Source organism: Paramormyrops kingsleyae, chromosome 19 (genome assembly GCF_048594095.1).
Source record: "Paramormyrops kingsleyae isolate MSU_618 chromosome 19, PKINGS_0.4, whole genome shotgun sequence".
NCBI lineage: Eukaryota > Metazoa > Chordata > Actinopteri > Osteoglossiformes > Mormyridae > Paramormyrops > Paramormyrops kingsleyae.
Genome location: NC_132815.1, coordinates 22646840 through 22670894, shown reverse-complemented (window position 1 = coordinate 22670894; position 24055 = coordinate 22646840). Strand labels below are relative to the sequence as shown.

The 24055-nt window shown below is 46.2% G+C and overlaps 2 protein-coding genes across 5 annotated transcripts; one reads left to right on the top strand and one right to left on the bottom strand.

The window, feature by feature from the left end:
* The first annotated feature begins 683 nt into the window (after positions 1–683).
* Positions 684–10489, top strand: znf395b (zinc finger protein 395b). 4 transcript variants are annotated; one of them, XM_023806797.2, is made up of 11 exons: positions 684–1025; positions 3474–3594; positions 5798–6010; positions 6134–6246; positions 6383–6489; positions 6572–6807; positions 7111–7211; positions 7576–7816; positions 7940–8029; positions 8538–8656; positions 8872–10489. In XM_023806797.2, the coding sequence occupies exons 2-11, from the start codon at positions 3499–3501 to the stop codon at positions 8981–8983; spliced, it is 1428 nt and encodes a 475-aa protein (XP_023662565.1). In that variant the 5' UTR covers positions 684–1025; positions 3474–3498; the 3' UTR covers positions 8984–10489. The 4 variants fall into 4 exon arrangements, with proteins under 4 accessions (XP_023662565.1, XP_023662564.1, XP_023662569.1 ...); XM_023806796.2 differs by having other exon boundaries at positions 3474–3600; positions 5795–6010; XM_023806801.2 differs by lacking the exon at positions 3474–3594.
* Positions 10490–11375: 886 nt separating this feature from the next.
* pnocb (prepronociceptin b) lies at positions 11376–22425 on the bottom strand. The gene is made up of 3 exons (XM_023806776.2): positions 22306–22425; positions 14825–14981; positions 11376–12620 (listed from the first exon to the last, which is right to left on the bottom strand). Exons 2-3 carry the CDS (start codon positions 14948–14950, stop codon positions 12051–12053), a joined length of 696 nt encoding a protein of 231 aa, XP_023662544.1. The 5' UTR covers positions 14951–14981; positions 22306–22425; the 3' UTR covers positions 11376–12050.
* Positions 22426–24055: the final 1630 nt, after the last annotated feature.

Below are 24055 nucleotides of genomic sequence, written 5' to 3'. Positions count from 1 at the left end.
TGCCACAATTTCCTCGTTCGTTGCTTTTCCAGGAAGATCAGTAACAAATCATTCAAAAACGTGCCTCGGTGATGTGGATGTAGGTAAACCCTGCACAGCACGAAGCGCTTTGATTTTACCGATTGTCTTTCCTTTTCTAAATGATGGGTGTGGGCGTGGAAGGTTAATGGCGGACCTGGCGCGCGGCGAGCCTAAGGACACATTCCGCCGCCCGCGGACTGGCAGAACGTGACAAAATGCACGTAGCCGCGGACGTCACGGAAAACAGCACGCGGGAGGGGTGTCGCGCGCCGAAAGGCGATCGGCGATTACCTGTATAAATTATTTCTGTTTTAATCAAATACTGCACGCCTATACACACAATGTATCGACGGCACTGGAAAAGACACGCGCACATTGATTTTAATTCTTTATACAAAAGACTACAATTATACTAAGAATTTAAGGCGCACCGCTTGCTTCACCAGGCGGTATTTACTGTATGGTTCTTTAACTCTACTGTACCGTATTGTATTGTAGTTCCCGCCATGTATCAGCACCCTAGCACCCTCGAGCCCGTACCGCTTTTTCTTAGACTCGTGCATATACACGTTGAAAATTTGGGGCGTGTGTCACACGGGTAGCGTTTAAGCCAATGGGCGCTCGCGAGCCTCCCACATAGTTGTTTACTACTAGGAGTCGGGGCCAGTTGAAAAAGACAATTCGAAAACCCGGATAAATGAGAGTCCTGTGGCGATTGTGAAATGTGCCCGCAAAACGGCAACAGAATAGTCTGCTTTGATAGACATCGCAAGAGCACGTGAGATGCATTTAAAATGTAATACCACGTGATAATTATGTTATTTTACTCTTCCCCGTGCATCAACATCCAGTGGAAGTCGAGTGACCACATCCTCCGATCCACATTGCTGTAAGCTCCATGATGCATTTTGCGAAAACCGCTGCATTCGCGTTAAAAGAAGCTTTTTCAAGTTTCAGCCGGTTAGAATCAAGCCCATAAGGGGGTGTGTGAAAGGCTGACGAAGGTACAGTTTTCCATTTAAACTCAGTTATTTTTTTATAATGCATGTTTATTTGCACATCTATTGATGTTTGCTCTTATGACAAAAGTGATTTGCTGTTGCATGATGAGGAATGATTATGTAATTGTACGATCGACGAGTCATCTAATGTTTATAAAAAAATCCTAACCAGAACTAGGGCGGACAGAAAACCTTAAACTCATAAATCATGACAAGGAATAAGCAAAACCAAGTTTGTTGCTTATTAACTAAATAAAACGGCTTGCGATATAATATTTCCATAACAAGCACCGTCAGTTACCCTAACTTCTGTTGTCCACCTACCATGCCAATGATTGAGTAAAATCACTTCATGTCAGTGCTTGGCCGGTACTGGCAGGACCTCGTGTTAAGCTGTGATGCTGTCTTGGTAATATAATGCTCTTAATGCTCGTAATGCAATGAAGTCCAACTCGGCCTACCTTGGCGAGAGTAAAGGAAAAAGTCACGGCTCTGTGAAAGAAGGCTATGGATTGCAGGAGTAGTGCAGTAACCCACAGAGCATTATACTTCACTTTTTGGGCTTTTCCGTACTTTGGGTTCTGGTTCCAATTACAAATATTTTTATACCACTGTATTCCACGGAGATCGTAGTGTTTCTGTAAGTATTTTACTGTGTCCAGTTACTGGCATTGATTGCAATATAGTTCCCGGATGTTTTTCCTGCAGAAGAGATATTTGATGGGTTGGGGCAGGGGTCTGTAAACCTTTCTGCGAGATTACAATTCATTCATAATAAATCACACATGGGTGATAAAGCGAACACAAGTTACTCATTAAAGGGAAAATGCATAATAAATCTAAGAGGTCATTATAAAAACGGAATTAATCACACAGTTGTGGGGTCTCAAAGTGCCCACAACACATTTTTTTAGAAACAGTGATTGAAAAATGTGTACTGTTTAAAAATTATGTTTGTGCAAGTGATGCCACCTGTCAATACAGTTGTTTTAAAAGTTTATTTTTGTTTATTTGTATTAAGCATGCACTATGCGCTAGTGCCTGTTACAGAAAATAGCCAACCTGTAGCACATAGGCAGCGATCTGCTGTTTGTTGAGCGATGATCACTATAGTTACAAGCCTCCTGTCCTTTCACTGTCCTAGTAATTTTCAGCTGTGCTGGGCACTGGCTTCCTGTGCCTGTCGGCGTAGGGGGCTGTGGATCGCCACAGCTGTAATTGGATAAGCAGTGATTGAGGATGGACGAATAGTTGGTTTGATGATTGGTGTTGTTCTTGAGCTTTGAGGATTATGGTTTGATGCTCGCCTGCTTTGCTGACTTCAGCCACTTTCTTGTTTTAATTAGTGAAATGATTTGTCTTTTCATGCTTTAAGGAATCAGTTTTCAGTGGGGCAGGGGGGCTCTGTGGGCTGGGATGCTGAACTGAATCATGTGACCCAGAGACTTGGCAGCAGGGAACGCATTCCAGAGATGGACGGGAACCGGGAAGAACTGGGGCCAGAACAGCACACGTGTGAACATGAAACCCAGAAAATAAACAAAGGACTGGTGTTTTTTTTTTTTTGGGGGGGGGGGGGGGTTGAGCAGGGGATTCGAGTGCAAGGGACAATTTATGGTCTTTGGAGTTGGTGCTTACCTGGTGTTGGGGGCTGCTGAGAGAAAGGGGAGCAAAAACACAAAATGATCACTTTCTGCTTAACGGATGGCAGGTGGGACTAATCAAACTGAGCCTATCGCTTTGCTCTCCTTCCCCAAGCAGCTAGAGGCTGCGCCCCCCACCCCCACAGATGCATAGATATTTGTGTGCATAGAACACTTACAGACTATATGACAAAATATATATATTTAAGATGGGCACGGTCATTCTGAGGTTCACCATTCCATTTTGGGATATAACCAATAACAGTTTGGGTTTTTGAGGAAAATCCGAGGATTGGTTTCACTTTCCGGCGGCGAGTGGATCGCCTGAGGACTTTGTGCAGTGATGAGTTTCCCTGACAGGTCGTTTCGATTTTCGTTTGATTTCCTTATGGCACGGCGGTGAAACAGGAACAGCTTCCTGCGCAAGGCCCAGGCACAGTGCATGTCAAAGGGTGTCATTACCCCTCACTTTCCCATATGAAATTAATCCTGTTTTTTGCACTGAAAACTGCTGTTGCAATCAGTCTGCAGCTGAGCTAGTGACTCATGTCTTACTGGAAAAGCAGACAAGGAGAAAGTTCTAACTTTTGACATGACTGAACGCAGTGGTGTTCAGGAGAAGCCCTGTACTCTGGTCTCCCTCTTTCCTTTGTTGGTACCCAAACGCTTCTGCCTTTCTCCCAATTCATGCTCCTGTGCTTCTGACATCGCTGTGGAAACCTTGCATCCTTTCCCCGCCTGATTTTTTGATTCATCAAAATCGTGCAGCTTTTGGGCACCTTCCCACTGCATACTCTGGTTTCCCCAGTTGTCTGTGTGTGCCCCCCCCTGTGATGGACTGGAGCGGCATCCCATCCAGGGTGTCTCTGGGCTTCCTGGGCTTCCTGGGATCGACTTCAGGATCACCGCGACCCGGTGCCGGATCAGCAGTATGGGTGGATATGCTTGAGCCATCATTCCATTGCACGTCAATCCTTAAAATATTGCGATATGCTGACTTTGCATTCAAGTGCACATTCCTCAGAAAAGGAACTGAATCATACCGATTTAGTCGGTAATTTTCAATAAAGAGAACGCTATATACATCATCCCCCACCCACCCACCCACCCCCCAAAAAAAAAACTTGCTCATGGGGATTGTGAGAAGTCAGAGAGACATTTCTGTCACTTGATGAGTTTATCATCACATTTTCCTTGCTAAGTCTCATTTACTTCACTCTACCGATATTATCTACTCAACGCATCGCTCTGTAGGAGTGCAGCAACTGCTGCTTTAATCATCATTTACGAGAGCAAACTTTCTTAAGAATATTGCACCACCAAAGTGAATCTCTCAGTCAGAACCACCCAGCATCCAGCTTGGAACGTGAATTTACTAGCAGGTTTTAATAAGAACCCACAGCCCTGTACTGAATAAGAAGTTGGGAATGAGTAGTAGATTAATCATTTTAACAATTTCTGATACTAATCACTTGATAATGCTAATTAGGCAAGGACTTTTTATTACCAATTCAAAGTAATAATATTCACTATAGCAATTTACAATAATTCCGTATAATGACAAAGAATTTGAATCTGAATCTTCCACAAAGTAATCCTGATTGCAGGTTGAGGAGTTTGATCACAGATTGGGTTTATGCAGAAATGTTAACAAATACTGCGATTTAGAAGAACTGAAATCGACAAAACCTGTCAAAGTCCAGACCATGTGCACAACTGCTTCCATTAGCCAATCCCACCTAATGAGGCGTCGGGCAAACCTCTCCCTCAGATTAGGAGGACAGAGCGGCACAGTGCAGTTCCTCAGCCACTCAGTAGGGGGTGCAAACCTGGATGGACTGGCGCCCTACCCAGACCGTACCCCCAAGCCTTCCTGGACCAGAATGACCATAATTGCATGTTTAAACTTGGCAGCGATATGCTAGAAGTTGAAGGTCGTCGTTTTGGTGAGAATCCCACCCACATATGTGCTGCTCTGTTTTGTTTGCTGGATTCTTTGTTATTGTAACAAGCTAATGACCAGTGTTCAGCCGTCTCAGCCTATGGCTTCATCATGTGCCCCCATATTCAGAGATGATTTAGAAGTTATATTTGTCTATTTGTGCTATAAGCAGCTTACCTGTATGTGTATTCTGTAGTCCATTTAATTAGAAATTGTGCCGTTACTTAGACACATGTGTGGCTTATTTGCATTAGTATGATATGAGCAGAGGTAGCAGGATAGCTTCAAACCTGCATGGTTGCGTGTTTGATTCTTTTCCCTGGCTACATACGTGTGGAGTTTGTATGTTCTTCACGTGTTGCGTTTCATCCGGCACTCCTGAGTCTCCCCACAGTCCAAAAACCTGCAGTTAGGCCAAGTGGTGTCATTAAATTGCTGTGTGTGTGTGTGTGTGTGTGTGTGTGTGTGTGTGTGTGAGCGTGTATATGTCCTGCCTGTGCCCCACCCCATGCCCTCTGCTTACTGGGAAATACTCCAGGCTCTCTGCTTTTCTCATGGAAATGTTTGTTTGGTCTCAAATAGAAGGGTGTTTTCTGTTAGATGCTGGCAAATTTGTTGTCTTAACAAAGTTTAGAGATGCACTGTTTACACCAGCATCTGGCCACGGCCAGGCCAGCGCTCCCTGCGCCCTCCTGCTGTGCCCACGCCCAGGCCAGCGCTCCCTGCGCCCTCCTGCTGTGCCCGCGCCCAGGCCAGCGCTCCCTGCGCCCTCCTGCTGTGCCTGCGCCCAGGCCAGTGCTCCCTGCGCCCTCCTGCTGTGCCCGTGCCCAGGGCAGCGCTCCCTGCGCCCTCCTGCTGTGCCCGTGCCCAGGGCAGCGCTCCCTGCGCCCTCCTGCTGTGCCCGCGCCCAGGGCAGCGCTCCCTGCGCCCTCCTGCTGTACCCGCGCCCAGGCCAGCGCTCCCTGCGCCCTCCTGCTGTGCCCGCGTCCAGGCCAGCGCTCCCTGCGCCCTCCTGCTGTGCCCGCGCCCAGGCCAGGGCTCCCTGCGCCCTCCTGCTGTGCCCGCGCCCAGGCCAGCGCTCCCTGCGCCCTCCTGCTGTGCCTACCTCAGGGCAATGCCCCCCCCCAATGTTGACATCCCAGGGCGGCTGTGACGGTGACGCATCACCCTCTGTCTCTTCCCTTTAGCAGCGGCCTCCCGTTACTCCCAGAGCTGTGCGGTACCCCGGTGCCCACCTGGGAAAAATGTCGGCAGTGCCAAAGACCCGGCTGGGGAAGCGCTCGCCCTTCGGGGCGCTCGTGTGCGCCCCCTGTCCCTTGGCTGAGGAAGGGCGCTGTGGGCCGGATGCGGCTGGGCTCGGGTTCCAGGGCTCGGGCCTGGTCAGGATGCCCCTGGATCAGCTGGTGAGCGTGTACATCAGGCTGTGTTGATGCTGGATCTGATAAAAGGTCCTGCCTACCAGTCTCACTCGCACCTGTCTGGAGAACAGTGTCTCTAAGCACAGTGTGTCTCTCTCTGTCCCGCAGCCTGGCCAGGTGGCTCCTGTCGGGATGGAGGCCTACTGGAATATGTCTGCCCCACTTCCGCAGACTCTGCCCCCCACATGGCCGGTGTCTTCCAGCATCGACGTCCCCAGGAGGTGAGGACCATGTGGTGAAGCTCTGCTTGCTTCCCCAGGGGGTGGGAGGACAGACAGGCTTCCTGGCTGGGGGGGCACTAACTGGGATTAATCTTTTGTCGTCCCCCACCCCCCCCCCCCCCAAAAATGGCTACAGGAGCCCAATCTCCGTGGACATGGACAAAATGATGGCAGCCATGGTCCTCACCAGCCTGTCCTGTGGCCCCATAGTCCAGAGCCCCCCCCCGAGGGACCCGGAACCTGGTGAGAGTGTGCTGCTGATGTGACCCAGCTGTGCCAAGTCCTCGGTGTGGCCCCTGTCACACGCTCCTTGTCTCCCCAACAGGAGAAGGCTGCCACTCCTCCCCTGTCCACCAGGGGGCGCTCTGCGAGCATGAGAGCGCTGGAGGTGAGCTGTCTGACAGTGGCAGCAGTGGCTACTGGAGCCTGGGCCGCGGCCACGGCAGCCCCGCTCCGTCGCCGTGTCCGGCCGACATGGCCACCGGTACCGCCCCTCCCCCCGAGGACAGCCTGGACCTGGAGCAGGAGCTGTTTGGCGAGCCAGCGCCCAGGAAACGCAAGGTGAGGGAGAGCCGGGGTTCACAGGAAATGGGGGTGATGGGCGAGGGGTGTGCTGATTGGTGGGCGGTGCTTCAGCTGCCAGACCATGTGAAAAACGGCAATAACAATAATAATAATTAACCGCACGTCTGCGAGGCTGCTACCACTGACTGGGATATGTGGTTGAAAGGTATCAAATCAGTGTGGAATTTAAGTTCAGAGCAAGAAAAAACTATTATTTTTTAATTTAATCTTTGTCTTGTTTCTGACCGTTTTCCTTATTTAAAATAATGCTCTTTGGCGCCCTCTCCTGTCCACCCTCAGAACTCCTTGAAGGCTGCCTACCGATGTCTGTGGCCAAGCTGCTGCAAAGTCCTGTCGTCTGTGGTTGGGGCGAAGCGGCATGTTCGCGTGGTGCACCTGGGGTGAGCGGCCTTCTGGGGAATCCGTGGTGTCTTGGCGAGGGGGGGGGTTGTGAGGTCGGTATTGGCTGGGTATATATAGCTTATCACATACCACAGTTTATCACATATCACACCAAACTTTAGTGACGTAAGGACTGTGATAACTGATCTCTATGCGTGGCTACAAGAGATTGAACCGTTTTTGTGTTCATTGCTGTTTATTTTAGTGGGAGGAGAAATGACACATAGTAAGTGGGTTTTCCTTCAAGTTTAACCCAATAGGAACCAACAAAATAAGCACATGAGAAGTGATCTAAACCAGTCAGTGACAGACAGCACACGTGTCTCTCATTGTTACTATTCTGTGCTCATCATGCTCCCGCAGCAGCGATTCTGAACGCTCCAGGAGAGAGGAGGACTTCTACTACACGGAGATCCGGGCCCAGCCCGACCCGTCAGCCCCTCTGGCCAGTGTCAGTGCCGCCTGTGCATCCTGGCCGTCCTGCTCCTCACCGGCCAGCCCCACGCTTCCGCTCGTCCCAGAGCTCCCTGCGGCGCTGCCCGGTCCACTCAGCCAGTCAGCTCCGGGCTGCTTCTGGCAGATCCACTCCAAACAGCAGTACCAGGTAGGTGTCTGGCGGCCCGTGTCGCTCTTTCAGAGGCTCGGTTCCCTTATTCTTCTGCCTGTTCCTGGGTAGCAGCTGTATGGTTCACGTGACTCAGCCGGCTGCCCATGATCCCCCCCCCAGGCATGTGCCCCCGTGCAGGAGACCGCCAGTCCCAGCAGCACCTCTCCCTGCTCCTGGATCCCCTCTCTCTCCCCCACCCAGAGCAGAAAGGTGAACTCAGTAAACCTCAGCGCCGCCTTTTATTGTAAAGATGTCTCTGCTGACAGATATTTGTCTGTTTGCAAAGTGTATATACACATCCACTTGTTTGGAAAGATGATCTTGTCCTGCGGTTAGTCACAGTATTAACAACCAGCCCTTAACTTTATGCTGGTTCAAACAGGAAGTATTATGTGTTGCCATTTGGCAGATCATATGTCGTTTTGTGCGCAGCACTGCCATCTAGTGTTGAGTAAAGGGTGAAATGGTTGGTCTTATAAATTCTGGCTGTTATTTTTTTTGTTTTGTTTTTAGACTATGAGTCAATTTTTATTTTGCATGGTCTCAATCTGCACTTGGAGTGAAAGAGACAAGAGGGACTTTTTATTGTGCTTTAAAATATTTTATTTTAGAGAACTTTTATTATATTTTTTTTGGTGTGCAAGTACACATTAAAATCTGTTATGAGTCATAACCCAAATGTCCTTTACCCACTGAATCACTGTGCCCCCCAACACAGGCCGCCCCGTTCCGCTGCCGCTCCGTTAGTGTCGGGGAGCTGTGGCTGCCGCAGCACAGCGCCCCCTCTAGGCCGCATCACACCAGCGCATTCCCCCTTCGTGGACATGGGACCTCCAGGTTTGTGCCATGCCGTGTGCATATTGGTGATGTCACACCTGGCAGGCTACATGTTTAGGATTCCTGCACATGTGTCTTGGTGTGAAGCCTGGTCTCACGCACAACCCCAGTACCACCAGTTCCTGCTCTGCTGATCCAGGGCTCACTCTCTATTGTTTCAATTCTCTTCTGCTACTCCTTCGGTCCACTAACTGTCCTTTGACTCTCTCCTGCAGGAGGGTACGGGGAGAGGCCAAGAAGTGCCGGAAGATGTACGGCATAGAGCGGCGGGATCAGTGGTGTACGGCCTGTCGCTGGAAAAAAGCCTGCCAGCGCTTCCTGGACTGACTCTCACGGAGGAGCAGCGGTGCCGCCCCTTTTCGGCTCTGGGTGCCGCCCCTTTTCGGCTCTGGGTGCCGCCCCTTTTCGGCTCTGGGTGGCCCCCTTTTCGGCTCTGGGTGGCCCCCTTTTCTACCTTAGTGGGTTTTTCCTTCTGTCTTAATGAGGTGCTCTGAGGTTAGTGCCGTCCCGCCAGACTTCTCCATCGGTGCTGTCCGGCTGCTCCCCCCAAGCAGTCTCACCTGAACACACACCTCCCACCAGGCCAAGGCCGTTTACGCCTTTATATTCCGCTTGACTCCGCCTACCATGCTGCACCAGCCAATCGGAATGGGTTCTTTGGCACCTGTCACCCTGGCAACCCCTTTTCCTGCATGCCCATATGTCAATGAATGAACAGAAGCTGTTTGAGTGTGTGAAGGAGCGGCCAAGAGCATTTTAGACATCATCTCGCTCACTCGCCATGAGAAAATAACCCTTTTAGTCGGGTTTTGTGTTGTCGATTTTTATCTAGATTCCGCTTGGAGAAAATCAGCACATACTACCCAGCCTTGTTTTGCTTTTCCTCTGCTGGAACTCTCTTCTTTTCCCAGAAGTCATTCTGAGTTTACGCTACAGTTGTTTACACCATGGTAAGCCATTTATAATCTTCAAACCCCTGGCGCAGTGGTTTTCAGCCAAGGAACGTGCTGTTTGAGGACAATGGATCTTCATAATTACTTTGCACAAAAGGCATGTAGAACTTGGTCAGAGAAAACACAAGATGACCAGTCCGGCTTTTATATTTTAATCTTAAAATGACTTAATTTTTACATTTTAACTCCCTCGTTTCTGTGCACTGCTGGCAGCCAAGCCAGTGGGGCACATTTCACACTTTTATTTCGGTGTGCCCATGCGTTTCTGTCTTCTACCAAACCCAGTGCAGTGGCATTACAGAAAGACTACAGTGTGACATACAAACCAAGAGTAAATCCTACCCTTGCCCTAAGGCAATAGATAAACAGCAGTTTATCATTTAACGCCTGGCACTGCACATAGTAAATTGATTTATAGTTTTGTACATGTTGCAATGTAATCCAATGCCTGTTTTGTGATGTTAAATCCAGTGTAACTTTTATCCCATCGCAAGTCCACAGTGTGTCTTTTGCTGTCCTTTTATGTTTGATGTATCAGTCTTTTTTTTTGTTCTTTTTTTTGTCCTGTTCTAACAAGTGTCCCAGAAGTACGGTTTCAGTAATACTGTCTGTAATACTGCCCCTGGGACTTGTTTCACTTGGTTGTAATGACTGAGAAATATAGTTTTGCTTTTTAGTGAATTACATGTGTTTGTTTATCATCATTGACTGTGGTGTTGCAGTCATGATTATTTTTCTTAAGAAATGCAACCTGGGTGAAATCAGACCTTGTGACATCGTTCATGTCCATGGTGACATCACAGCTACATTATTCTGTCAGTCTTTGTCTCCTTGATGGATGTGTCCCACATACCTGCCAAAATAAAAATACAGAAATAAACGTCTTTGTAGCTACACTTTACAAAGTGCACTACGGAGAACTGGGCCAGAAACACGACACGCTTGATGTGTTCTCAATTTGCTGGAGACGTAGTTTACAGATAGGCACGAGGCTTTTGTCACTTGTGGACTTCATGCGGGTCAGAATGCAACACTTGTGCACATCTGACAGAGTTAAGGCTTTCCTGCTGGAAAATGACATGATGAACCTATAGTTTCTGTATTAGCTGTCGCACTGTATCTGCCCTAAGGCATAAACAAGAGCAACCCTCAAAACACCCATTTAAAGTTGCCTGGGGATGGTGGACTGGCTTCTATTTGCATGGATAACAGAGGATGTTATGCACATCTAAAGCACTGATCGGCAGGTTTGGCAGAGCTCTTCCATGATGCCGGAGCTCGTCACATTGGCTGATTCCTCACGGCAAACAAATCACTTAAGGACACAGATGCAATTTCTATATGACAAGCCACAAAAGAAATCTTAAACTAATTTATTGATAGTTTATGTTCAGCTTTTTTTTTTAAATATACATGTTTAACAATAAATAAATTTTAAAGCGATTGTGTTTAGAAACAAAAAAGGATAGAAACGGGATTCACCAATACGATACCCTCGTACTCCCCATGTAACTGGCAGCATGCTCTTATAAAAATATATTAACACTGATGATTACCAAAAAATGGACAAGGACAAATACTTGACAGACCAGTGCTTGATATTTATAGTCAGGTATCCAATATATTTGTGTGACTTCAAAAGCCCTTTTTTTTTCCAAACTTGGTTGTATGGTTTAAACAATCCTCCTCACATGAGCTAATAAAAATATATATATATATATATATATATATATATATATATATATATATATATATACACACGTAAACACTATAATTTTTAACATACATAATCCAACCATTTTATCATTTGCTCAGCTTGTAACTGCCACATTGAAACGAGTGCATCTAGAATTGATGCATTAACGAGCTCCCACAGTTGTTAGCTGAAGATGTCTTCAGCATGAACACTAGAGGGCAGCATTGTCAACAGAAAAGGTTTCTTATTTGCTAAGATTGTTCTTTTACCTCGTTAATAGTAAAATAAAGTTACATGTATTCTGACCTCAGTATAAAAATGGAGCTAAATCATGCGAGGCATTTGTACGTGCATGATTTTTCAAACAAATCTACAATTGTTAAACATACATTCAATTTATAAATTCAGTCAATTTAGTTACAGCAGTTTATTACAGACTCCTCAACTGTAAACGTATAAAGCAATGGTTTTCCCAGTTCTCTATGATTTAGATGCCATTTTACCAAGGGTTCTTTTCTCATACCATATTTTAATTGATCTGCGTTTATTTGTATATTTCCAGTGATCACACAGTGGGAAAAAGTACATTTACAAAAAAAAAAAAACAATTACAACACATGTATGCTTTTTTTTCTCCACATTGTTAGCTTAATCCTCACATACTGTGGGTGTAGTTAGGGCTGCTACGGCTGTGACCACTGAGGCAGGTGGGGGGTGTGAGGAGAGGTATTATGGGACAGGAGTCTCACTCTGGCCGGGTCCTCATGCCCAGGTACTGCTTGAGGAGCTCGCTGAAGCGTTTCTGGTTGTGCCACTTGCGGGCCGACTTGCGGATGCCTATGAAGCCGCCGTATCGCTTCTGCAGGCTCCTGCCGGGGCCCATCAACTTCCTGTATCCGTACTTCCCCTTCAGGAAGCCGCCAAATCGCTTGGACAGGCTGATGGCCGCCTCTTGCAACTTCCCATCATCCTCACGGTCCCCATCATCCTCATCTGCCGCTCCACCCTCTCCCTCTTCCTCCTCGGTCCTGAGCTGCCGAGGAAGACGGGGGTCCAAGATCTGAGCAGCCTCCCAGGACGTTCCATCAAGGCCCAGGGCCCGTGCTGCGTGGTGGAACCGCTCCAGGGCTTCGGAGAACTCCTGGCCTCCGCTCTCCAGGTCCATGGGTGTTAGAGTGGGTGCCTCGTCCATCCCCTTCTTTAGCACAGTGACCTCTACAGGCAAGGAGTGGGGCTGCAAGAGCTCCCCGTACCTATGACACAAGTCCCAGGTAAGTCCCAGGGAGGCCCTCTCCTTGCACTCGACCAGACAAGCCTGCAGGGATCACAACATGGTGGAACGGTGTTAGGAAGGTGAGCCAGACCCCGAGGAACAGCCTGGGAAAAACATTTCAACTTTCATTTGATTACAGTTGTTATTATCCCTCTAGCAGGTAGTTTCACACTCATTGGACGTCTTATAATCTGCTAGCATCTCAGCCTTGCTGAGCAGCATGTGTCTTTGTGTAACTGCGAATCTGTGCAAAAAGCACATGATGGATAGCAGCCCGCTCTTCAGTATACACTTACAGCGTGTCTTCAGCTCGTTTTCCAAATTAACAAATGAAAGGAGGTAAGAGGCATTTATTTCTGGAAATGACTGAGGGCCAGATGAGAAGTGCGGCTGTCGGTTCTGGGGAAAGGGGGACCGAGCTCCTGTCTGCAGCTCGTAGCTTGACACAGCTGACCACATTTTGGGGGGGGGTGGGGGGGGGAGCATTTGGGCTCAATCGAGTGCAGCTTCATCATGTCGGTTATCACTGCCGGCAACAGAAGCTGTATCGCTATTCAGCCCCATTGAGCACTGAGGTCACACAATCTCAGCATCCACAGATACCTGAGCAGACTGAAGAGACCAGCTTATATTCTTAAATTATTATATAATATTATTAAACAGGAAGGAAGATGATGTGTTCGCCACGTTCCTGCATCTGAATCCTGAATCTCTAGTTTTAAGAGATTATGCCAGAGGTGATTGTTATTGATGTGTCATTGATTGTAATTTTAACAGGATCTCTCAGAGGTTATTGTTATTGGCTGCTCATCCCTATTCGTGTCTGAATCTGAATCCATGGGAGTAAGGGCTGCCCTAAGGAATGGAGGAAGGGGGTGTTGTGTAAAAGTGCTTTAAAGGAAGGGGAACACTTCTGCATATGAAAGGGTTTTACAGCACAAGGCTTTTTCTGCTCAAATTTTGAACAAATAACAATGCAAATCTGGCAGTTGATGGCAGCTTGGTGTACTCTGTGGAAAGGAAAATTATATCCTCTTCAGCTTGGCAGAAGAAATCAATCCTTGCACTATGAGTATATGTCAATGTATGGAGGGGTAAGGAGAGTGTGTAAGATACGGGAGATTCTCTGTTAACCGTATGTTCAGCTTGGCTGCCTCTAGGGTCTGAGCACCTTTGGCCAAGAATAAGGGAACGGAGAACTTAAACGTGTCTGGCTTGTATTCTTATCATTGCTCTACGACAACCCTCTGACCAGTGGTGGAGGAAGTACTGAAGCTTAGCACTTAAGTAAAAGTGCAAATATCCTGCAAAATATGTACTCAAGTAGAAGTGCTACATCAACAATCTTACTTAAGTTAAAGTACTAAGTACTTACTTTTAAATTTACTTTAAAGTATTTTTTTAAGTAAAAGTACTCACAATGGTTTGTCTCAACGTCTGGGGTGTGCCATTTTGTAAAAGAATAGTAGATATACTGACTTACGCCTCTACCGATGTCATTGCTCGTAATAATTACAAGCAACTATACAGTACATGTGTATTGGAAAGTTTGGTGTGCTTATTGTGCGTGCACTCTGCAATACTGTGTGTACCCTAACTTAGAATTATGTGGATGACAAGTTATCTACTAGGTATTACCCACTAATATACCATTAAGATAAACCAATCAGGACATGATATATCTTTAAATCATTTATGTACTTGCAAAACTATTCAACACATCTGTTAAGAGCCGATGTTGGCTCTGGGTCCATGAAATCAAGCCAGTCTACCAGCTCGTGCTGCTAATTGACGCGCGCTCTGCCATCATTGGAGCTAATGAAGCCACCCGATTGGTAGGAAATGGCAAACAACGCCAGAACGCAATAGGCTAACTATTTTTTCATGCAAGATTTTGAGGAAATTGTGTTCATAAAATGTAACGACTAACGGCATAAATTGTACAAATGTAGTGGAGTAGAAAGTACAGATAATTGCCGCAAAATGTAATGGAGTAAAATAAAAAGTATGCATTATTATTTTTACTTAAGTACAGATACGTAAAAATGTACTTAAGTACAGTAACGAAGTACAAATACTTAGCTACATTCCACCACTGCCTCTGACACACCAGTCCTGGACAAACAAGAACTAGCAGAGAGGGAGTGTGGCACACGCTGAAGGTGTGGTGACCGGGAGATGGGCGCCACATGGGCGCGGAGGGAGGATCCTTCGTGAGGAAACTGCAGAGTGACCGGGAGCCTCACCAGGGTGCTGAAGACCTGCTTTTCAGGGAGGGGCACCCTGCAGGAGAGGCAGTCCCTCTGGCAGTCGCAGTGTCCCGGCACAGTGAGGCAGAGAAGCAGCAGCAGAGTCAACAGGGGGGTCTCCATGGTGCAGAGAGGGGGGGTACGTCCTTGGGATCTGTGTTTGAGGGATGGGGAGAGGTGAATGGAAAGCAAAAAGCTCAGCAACTGGTTTGCATGTACAATCACTTTCACGTTTGCATGTTTTTTTGTGGGATTTCAGCAGCCCACCCCATGGGGGTCAGCAGACAAAGGGGTCCTACCAGAAAAACAGCCACACTAAGGAGAGGATGCCCTTGTCACTGCCTGTCACAAGTTAAACGTATATCTCAGAAAAGTTCATGTTCACGATGTATTAGCCATCCATTAAGTAACGCTGGGGTGTCTTCTGCACCGTCCCCCCCGATCATGACTTACACGATTTGCAGCATGACATCTGTTTTCTATAAAGGAGCCTGATTTCAAACTTCATTAGCGAGGCTCATCGTTTGCCAAATTGATGTGAGAATTAGGGCCTGTGGTATAATAGGGAGGAATTGAAAACGGGGGGGGCAGGGCTCGGAGCTCGTCGAGCGCTGAGTCACATCGAAAGCGAGTTCATCACGGAGCAGATAAGAGCCAGAGAAACAAGAAAGGGGGGGGCAGGCACGGCGAAAGGCAGCGGATAGATAATCTGCCGATCTGCCTTCATTCAGCCAGGATGAAATCCATCATCTTTAAAAAGTGCCCAAGGATCCCTTTAATATAGTCTGAGTCCCGCGGTGTTCATTTGCTGCTGCTGTTGAGTTTTTTTTTAATGAGCTAAAGAATCATTATTGACTCTGTCAATTGCTTATTTTGGCTAATAAAAAATCCCACATAAGACAAGCAGATGTACATGAGGTCATATTACTCACGACTGGATAAGTGAGCAGAAGGTTGATGAATGTACATTTCTAACAGGTTATAAACGAGCACGAGTTGATGGTAGCACTCCTGGCATTTTTACGAAACATAACATGACACGAGAGCTTACAAAACGCCCTGGTTAAGGGTGATAATGTGATTTCTTGACATCTGCAAATATAATCATTCGCCTCATTGAGGGGGTCATACGCCGATATGAAATTTTCCCCTTACAAGCTGCTCATTCTCAGCCGCAGTGGGTGTCTGTGCTCCTGCTCGATGGCATGTATCTAATCGTGCCCATTTGGCTAAAACACACGAGGATGTGACAAGTGGAAGAAGCAAAGCCATGCTGTTCAGCCAGTCCCAGTCGTGAGTGTATTTAATTAATATAGGGTTTTTTATTGTCTAAGTGCCATATTGAGGGGATAGCAGACTTTGCACTAACTAGACAGCTCATTCTAAAGCAGTCACAATCTTTATTTTATTGTTTTCATTGCTCTGGTATTCCATAAGATAGCCCCTTAACTGGTACTAATGTTTATGGACAATACTAAAAAGTTATCATACACTAGGTCATTTCCCCCAATAACAGATTTTTTCATCGCATAATTGCAGAGGAAATTTCTCAGGCGAGAAAAACCTTTCTGCCGCAACATCCTTTTTCAGGCGGAGCATCAGCCTATGGTTTTATACAAACACTACGTACAAATATCAATTCAGTTATATGTATTTACAGACACAGCAGAGCATTCTTTTGTGGTGCTATAAGAGGAACAGGGACACATTAAATTCTTCTGGTGAGACATGAGTACGCCTCGTGGTAATTTCTGCTTTCTTAAATAAATTACCTTCACGTCACCATCTTATATCTGCCATTTTTTAAATCGATTGCCTTTTAAGATACCAGCTTTACTGTCCGATTTCGTGGCATCTGAGAAATGTACACATGCATGGCGGTACACATCAGCTTGACAGACTGTAAAAAGTAACAGCCGTAACGTTGCACCCCTTGGCCCAGGAGAAATAGAAGTTGCACTTCATAAAATAAAAAATTACGTCCTATTTGCGAGCCATTTCAGTATCCATGGATGTGTCCCGATTTAAATTCCAGCAATCTTTGTTTTCAGGACCAATCGTTTAAGTTGATCACGTATGAGCTTTTAAAGAAAATGTGCCAAGCAACACGCAATAGTAATATTTATTTTGGCATTTAAAATTTTGTCTTCTAACTTGAACATCATTGAGAAATTGGTGCTTCATACATTTATTACCACGTCTTCTTCCTATATGTCTTTGTAGTCAGTTGTTCTCTTCATCTTGCAGATTACCGGCTTTAACAGTAAGAATTAAGCCAAATTAAGCCTCCCATTCTCCATCCCTCTAGTGCAGTATCACCAATTAGCGATCATCACTAAATGATGACTCAGCTGCCCACTGCGTGAGCGAGACCCCAGATTAAAGTCAGCCCTTTATTTAGTGCTTTAAACACTACCCTTGTTCACAGAAATGACACAAATGCTTGTGAGTCAGATATGAAATGATATACTAACATTAATTAATCAATCAGCTCAATGAAAGTTTCTTAATTTTAACTTCACAATTACCACCATAAAATGCGGCAAGCTGGGCTATTAACTTGTAATGACAAAAAAGTATTGATTGGAAACACTACGGCTACTGCTGTTGCCACAAAATTGTAATTACTACATAGAATATGAAGAAGCAGACTTCAGAGAATAACCCAGTGGAGTGTGAAAAATCCTCGGCGTTCCGAAATAGAAAATTAAAATGTACAGTAGTCAGGGACTCGGCATGGAGAAACATTCAGCCCCGAGGAGATCCAACGGCAATAATACCACGATTGAGCTGCCTGTTCACGTATTCTTGTCATTTTGTTTTCTCATATCTTGGTGGGTGGGGTGTGGGGGCCACTGCCAGCTTAATCAGTCCCCGAAGAGGCAGCGGCGCACGTGCGCCTACTCTACCTCTATTACGTCACGATGGTCTCTCCAAATGTTATTCTCAAAGGGAGGCAGGACAAGTCAGAACTAGTTACAGGTGACTCGTCAGTTTGCTGTGTGAACCTGTTATATATCAGGGCTCTGGCTTTCAAAGCAGAACTTTAAATGTCTCTCAAATATGTACTGTGGTAAAATAAGCCTGTTAGCTCTACAATTTCTGACTGACATGAGTATTGCAGGGTTAACTTCGGTCAGCTGGCTGGAGCAAGATTTTCAGTTGGAGACAAGTCTGCACGCGCATGCACACCCATTTACATGTATGTAACAGTTTAATTACCTTATAAATAATCTGCAGGGTTTGCAAACTACCTAGTGCTTTTGATGTAGCTAATTTAGGTTTATTATGGAATAATACAGATTTCATGCAAGATTTCTTGCATGATGCGAGTGTCTGAAAGCCTCACGCCAGATGGCATCCCTGATTTTGACTCAGTAGTCCTGTAGCCTGGCATCTCCAGAGAGTGTGTGTGTGTGTGTGTGTGTGTGTGTGTTCCCCTGCAGGTACTCTGCTTTAATTTTGCACCCCAAACTGATGTATGTAAATTGCCCACAGTGTGTGTCACGTGTGTGATGTGTTTGCCCTGTGATTTCCCAGCTGTGGAAGATGGCTGCATCTAAATGTTTTACTCCCACTGGACATGGTAAAGATGGCTGCAGATGCATGAAAGTCCTTCTCTCTGACCTCAGAATTACCTGGAAGTAGCTGCATCAATTTATTTTGAATTTTACTATGACTTTAATTTCCTTAATTTATTGAAATCCTTCTGAATGTTGACCCAAAAGGCCATTATGAAGATGTGATTGTGCGCGTTAAGAAGGATATCTGTTTCATCTAGTATCATAGGCCATGGTTCAGTGCCATCATTATGCTTTAAGGTTTTAGCTATAGAGGTTATTAAGTTACAAATTTAGGGGTTCAGTTCAGTCCAGGTTCCCTGGTGGAGCTGGGTCAAGATCAGGTGATCATTTCAGACACTGCATGTATCATCCAGTGGGGTGGAAAAAACACTAAATTACAGTGATAAAGTAATTAGAAGTTTGGTTAAGTAATTAAGAGCCTTAAATAACCAAATTATGAAGGTGTAATTATACCAGGGGCTTAGTTCAGTGGATTTGGCTTGGCTCCTACTTCTGCTTTAATGGGTAATTTAAAAAAATCCCAGGCTCAGGTGTTTTCATGTATTGAGGCAATTAGATAAAAATGTAGGAGTTAACAAGGTCTGGGAGGTTGTTCTGCTGAAGCTGGGCTTTTTAAAGGAGATGACAGGCTCATCAGCGCTCTGTAATCTGCCGACCGTGAGCAGGAGCCGTGAAGCCGCACCGTGCCGGGGGCCGCTAAAGGGGGCCGCCCCCGGTCTCCGGGGAGACCTATTCCAGCTCCAGATCTCCTGCATGGGCTGGGAAGTTGGCCAGCTTGGCATGGAGCCTGTCACCAATGTGAGCACCTTCATTTTGATGTATAAAGATGAAGTGATCAGTCTATGCCCAGAATATGAATATATTAAATATTACTGTTTGTGGACCGCAGGTAGGTCCACTAATAATGATAAAATTATGAAATAAGTTTGTTCAAATTGATTGTGATTTGTGCCCTGCAATGGACTGGCATCCCATCCTGGATGTCCCTTGCCTTGTGTGCCGCGTGTTTCCGGGCATAATCCAGTGCTCAATAAGCAGTTACTGAAGAGGGGTTGGAAAAATAGAGAGAGGAAAGCGTTACAAGGCTTGACCGTTCGGACCTTTCCTATACATGTCAACCTAGCTGGAACGGAAACAGTAAGATGGATGATTAAAAACCTGTGTGACTTGGTTGAGATGGTGAGCCACCAAAAAACGGCGGGGGCTCCTTAAACTTGCCGACCAGGATGGCAAAGGTAAAAAACGGTGAAACTTGCCGACTGATTCTCCTGTCATGTCTACTATGCAGCATGTCATCATTTTATCTGGTTTGGGTTACATGACAACCTTACGTCTGAGAGATGCCTACAGGCGTTAAAACACATGAGCTTCAGGGCTACAGCTTGAGACTTGACACCTATACTCTGCGCTCTGCGGCACGGTGTCTTCTCCACATGACGGAAGCTGGTCCACAGCTGACATGCTTCACATCAATCACCTCTGTACTGAATAATGGTGATTCCTACCCGAAAGCGGCACAAGAGCCGCATCCTGGGCTCCTTCCTTTACCGTTACGCTGTGTAGACGGTGGCGATTACTTCATACCAGCAGTGCAACAAGATGGAGCCACACGAGCTGCCATTACTGGGGTAATTATTCAGTCACATGACACCCATTGAACCAGTAACATCTCAGCTCTAGATCACGAGTTTCTCTATAACTTTCTCCATTGGCCACCAATGCTTTTGATACACCACATTTGAATTAAATTTAATTAAATGAAAAGCCACTTTGTGGTTAGATAAAATTAGGGTTAATGAGACTGCATTATCAATAAAAATACCAAGCTCACACTCCGCACATGCTTGCTTTTCCAGTTTGTACAGTATAGACGCGCCTCACAAAAGATTCACCACCAGAGTCTAAGGCTGTGCATGGTGTCACCGCAGCCTGATTCTGATTCCTCCTGACCAGCAGGTCACCTGTGCTGATTTACACGTGTTTGGTCCCTCTGGATGTTTGCTGGGCTCACTGAAGATCGGGTGCCAGTCCGCTGTTTCAGTCCTTTTGCATGTATTCAAACACCAGTTCCTCTTCCCCCCCCCCCCCCCATGTTTTATGTTGTTCAGCTTATCAAACTCCTACCAAGGCTTCCAACAGCAGTAATGACTTCAATTAAATGACAAATTACATTCTACACCGTAAATGAACCAGCAGATGGAAATCAGAGCATCATCTCAGCTTCTGATGTAAAATGAGCGAATGGAAAAAGCAATATATAAATAACATCTGACCACCTTCCACGACCACTTATCCAGGACTGATTCCCAGTGAACCTGGAGCATAATCCAAGAAACAAGAGAGGGGAAAGCCAGACAGAGCAGCACCTGGACAGGATGACAGCCTATCGCAGAGCACTCACAGTCACAGGCTGCTGGGACAGAAATTCACTCCATATTCCTTAGCAGAAAAGGAGAACAGCTGGAGGAAACCAGCTAAGACAGGGAGGGAACATGAAAGTGTGGAGAGAACATGTGGAGGGAGCATGGAGGGAACATGAAAGCATGGAGGGAACATGAAAACTTGGAGGGAACATGAAAGCATAGAGGAAGCATGTGGAGGGAAGATGTGGAGGGACCATGAAAGCGTGGAGAGAACATTTGGAGGAAACATGAAAGCATGGAGGGAGAATGTGGAGGGAACATGAAAGCATGGAGGGAACATGTGAAGGGAACATGATAGCATGGAGGGAACATGAACGCATGCTCACTTTGTGTGGAGTGAGGAATCAGAAGCACAGCTTTTTCATCCAGAACACATACCATGTCTCTTGTGTGATACCCACATTAACTCTTTCTCCTTCAAACATTCCTTTCATTGTCTTTTGTGTTCCTGACTTTTAAGTCAATATGAAAATTTGCCCCAGAGATTTCCCCTAACCACCTGATAAAACTAAAAAACTATAAAAGATCTGAAACAAAGGTTTATGATGAATGAGAGCAGCTCTGCACCGGTCACTGACAGGGGGCTGAAGAAGTGCCTGTCATTAAACAGACCCGGGGGGTCGTGGCCTTAATTAGCTTTAGCATAATCGCAGTGGCGTCCTCCTCCGCTCCCCCGTTACTCCATGCCACTAAAGAGACCGGCAGGCACCTGATGCTAATGGGCTATGTGAAACGGCAGACCAGCCAGCGCCAGCGCGCCGCACTCTGCCACGAGGCAGCTCCGTGGGAGATGTGGAGACCACGTCAGCGCCTCGCGCTCTGCTGCATCCTCGCAGGCTAAAGGTGCCCGCAGAGACTGCCGGTGTGGCGACTCCCTCAGGCGACACCAAGCAGGTGTTCAGTGGGGACTTTGCAACAACAGATAATGAAAAAAGGAAAACAAGCTTTTCCTGTGACGTTTCAGTTAAAAAGGTAAAAGGCACCTAGTGTGAAGAGCACCCTAGTGTGCTCTTCACACTAATACCTCTAAATATAACGAATTTGCTAACTCTCCCAATGCCATCTTCAGACCAGATTTCTGATTTTAAGTTAATAATAAAAAAAAAACTTGAAATATATGGACGTTACTAATATAAACTGAACCATAATATAACGAACTAACCCTGCAAAATAAATGTGCACAAAAAAATGTAAAAACTCAATAACAAAGCATAATAAAAGAAAATGACAGGCAAAGCAAATGTTTACATGAAATTTAAACCTCTTAAAAATGGCCACAGGTTGGAAGGAAAGCTGTAAAATGAATTACGTCGAATCAACCAGAATGAACAGAAGCCAAACACGCCGCTCCTTCACTGGGGCTCGCACCAGAGCCTCATACGTCAAACGCACCCAGAAATGAGCAGACAGCGTAAAGAGTGAAAGCTGGTCACCTCCAGACGGGGAGAGAGGAGGTGCCATGTAGCCCTACCTGTGAGCAGAGATGGGAGGTGTGTTCTCCAAAGCTTCTGAGGCTTCAGCTGGCGTGCTGACAGCGCGGTCCTGTCCTCCGCCTTGGAAACAAAAACTAAGTGCTTGCAGTCGTACGGCAGTGTCTTCTTATAGTGACACCCCCCCCCCCCTACCACCGACTTAGCCCAGCCCCCTTACCCCCAGCCAACTCCCCCCTCACCCAGCCACGTTACTACAACTCTCAGAGGGAGAGAGTGAACAAGGAGGGAGAGTAAGTGGGAGAGGAGGGGAGGGCAGGCGTCTTACGCACGCCACGGATGTGACCGCCGGTGACGTGCGAGCCCTTGCACCTTCCTGGAAGGAGCTAATGAGGCTGAACATCTACATCATGCGGATATTTATGTGCCACCGTACATAAGAATGAGGTCCGTACAGCTCCAACACGCGAGCAAATCCGTCACCCTAACACAGGTGGGGGCATCGACAGAGTCAGGGACGCAAAGTGCATTAGCTGTTTGGAGCATCATATCTTAGTGTCACGTTTAAATCACACGGACTCTATCAAGTCTGACATCATATCACTGAAACCAGTTAGACCCTTAAAAGGAAGGAATCCCCATTTAATCCTTTGGGGGGAGGGGGGGGGTACAGAGGTCAGGCAGAAGTGGGAGATACAAAGGAAGGCAGAGTATGAACAAACTATCAAATTGTCTGGTTTGAAATTAAGAATATATTTATTTATTTTATAAGATAAAATATACATGGATGTACGGTATATGGTCTGTGTTCATGCGTGGATAAATGTCCACATGACAAAGGAATTTGACATTGAAGTAAATCACAATTATAGCCACAGCTGAGTGATATTTGGTTACATGGCAGTTAACAGTGTGTGTCAGATACAAAACAGGTCTGGCAATCATTGCTGTGATATGTAAAGCATTGTTTTAAAGCAATGTGAACCGACTAGCAAAAAGGTTAAAGACTCTGCTTGAATTGCAAGAGCATCAGTCAAAAGAACTGGAAATGTATTTATTTAACATATGCTTTTATACAAAACAACAAACAATTGAGAAGGCAGGGTCAGCCAATCCCTGGAGTAACTGGGGTTAATGGGCCTCACTCAAGGGCCCAATGGTGACATCACTCTGCCAAGTATAGGATTTGAACCAACAACCATTCACTGTCTATTTTGCAGTCATTTTATTTTAATTTTTTCTTTTTATGCCATTTTGTTTTCTTTGTGGTGCATATTTCCTGACAAGCACAATTCAGGCAGCAGGTCGGAACAGCATTTCACTGCACAGAAGTACAGTGTATGATTGTGTATGTGACGATTAAAACTTAAAACCTGAGCGTAGTGTGCTAATGTGTTGAGCCATGGACCGCCATAGACTGTCACACCCATATAATGCGTCAATGGGAACAGTCTCCAAATTCATGATTACATACACCAAACATGGACAACGACCCTAAGCACACAGCCAAGATATCAAAGGAGTGACTTCAGGACAACTCTGTGAATGTCCTTGAGTGGCCCAGCCAGAGCCCAGACTTGAATCCGATTGAACATCTCTGGAGATCTTAAAATGGCTGTGCACCGACACTTCCCATCCAACCTGATGGAGCTTGAGAGGTGCTGCAAAGAGGAATGAGCCAAGCTGCCCAAGGATAGGTGTGCCAAACTGCCCATGGATAGGTGTGCCAAACTGCCCATAGATAGGTGTGCCAAACTGCCCATAGATAGGTGTGCCAAACTGCTCAAGGAT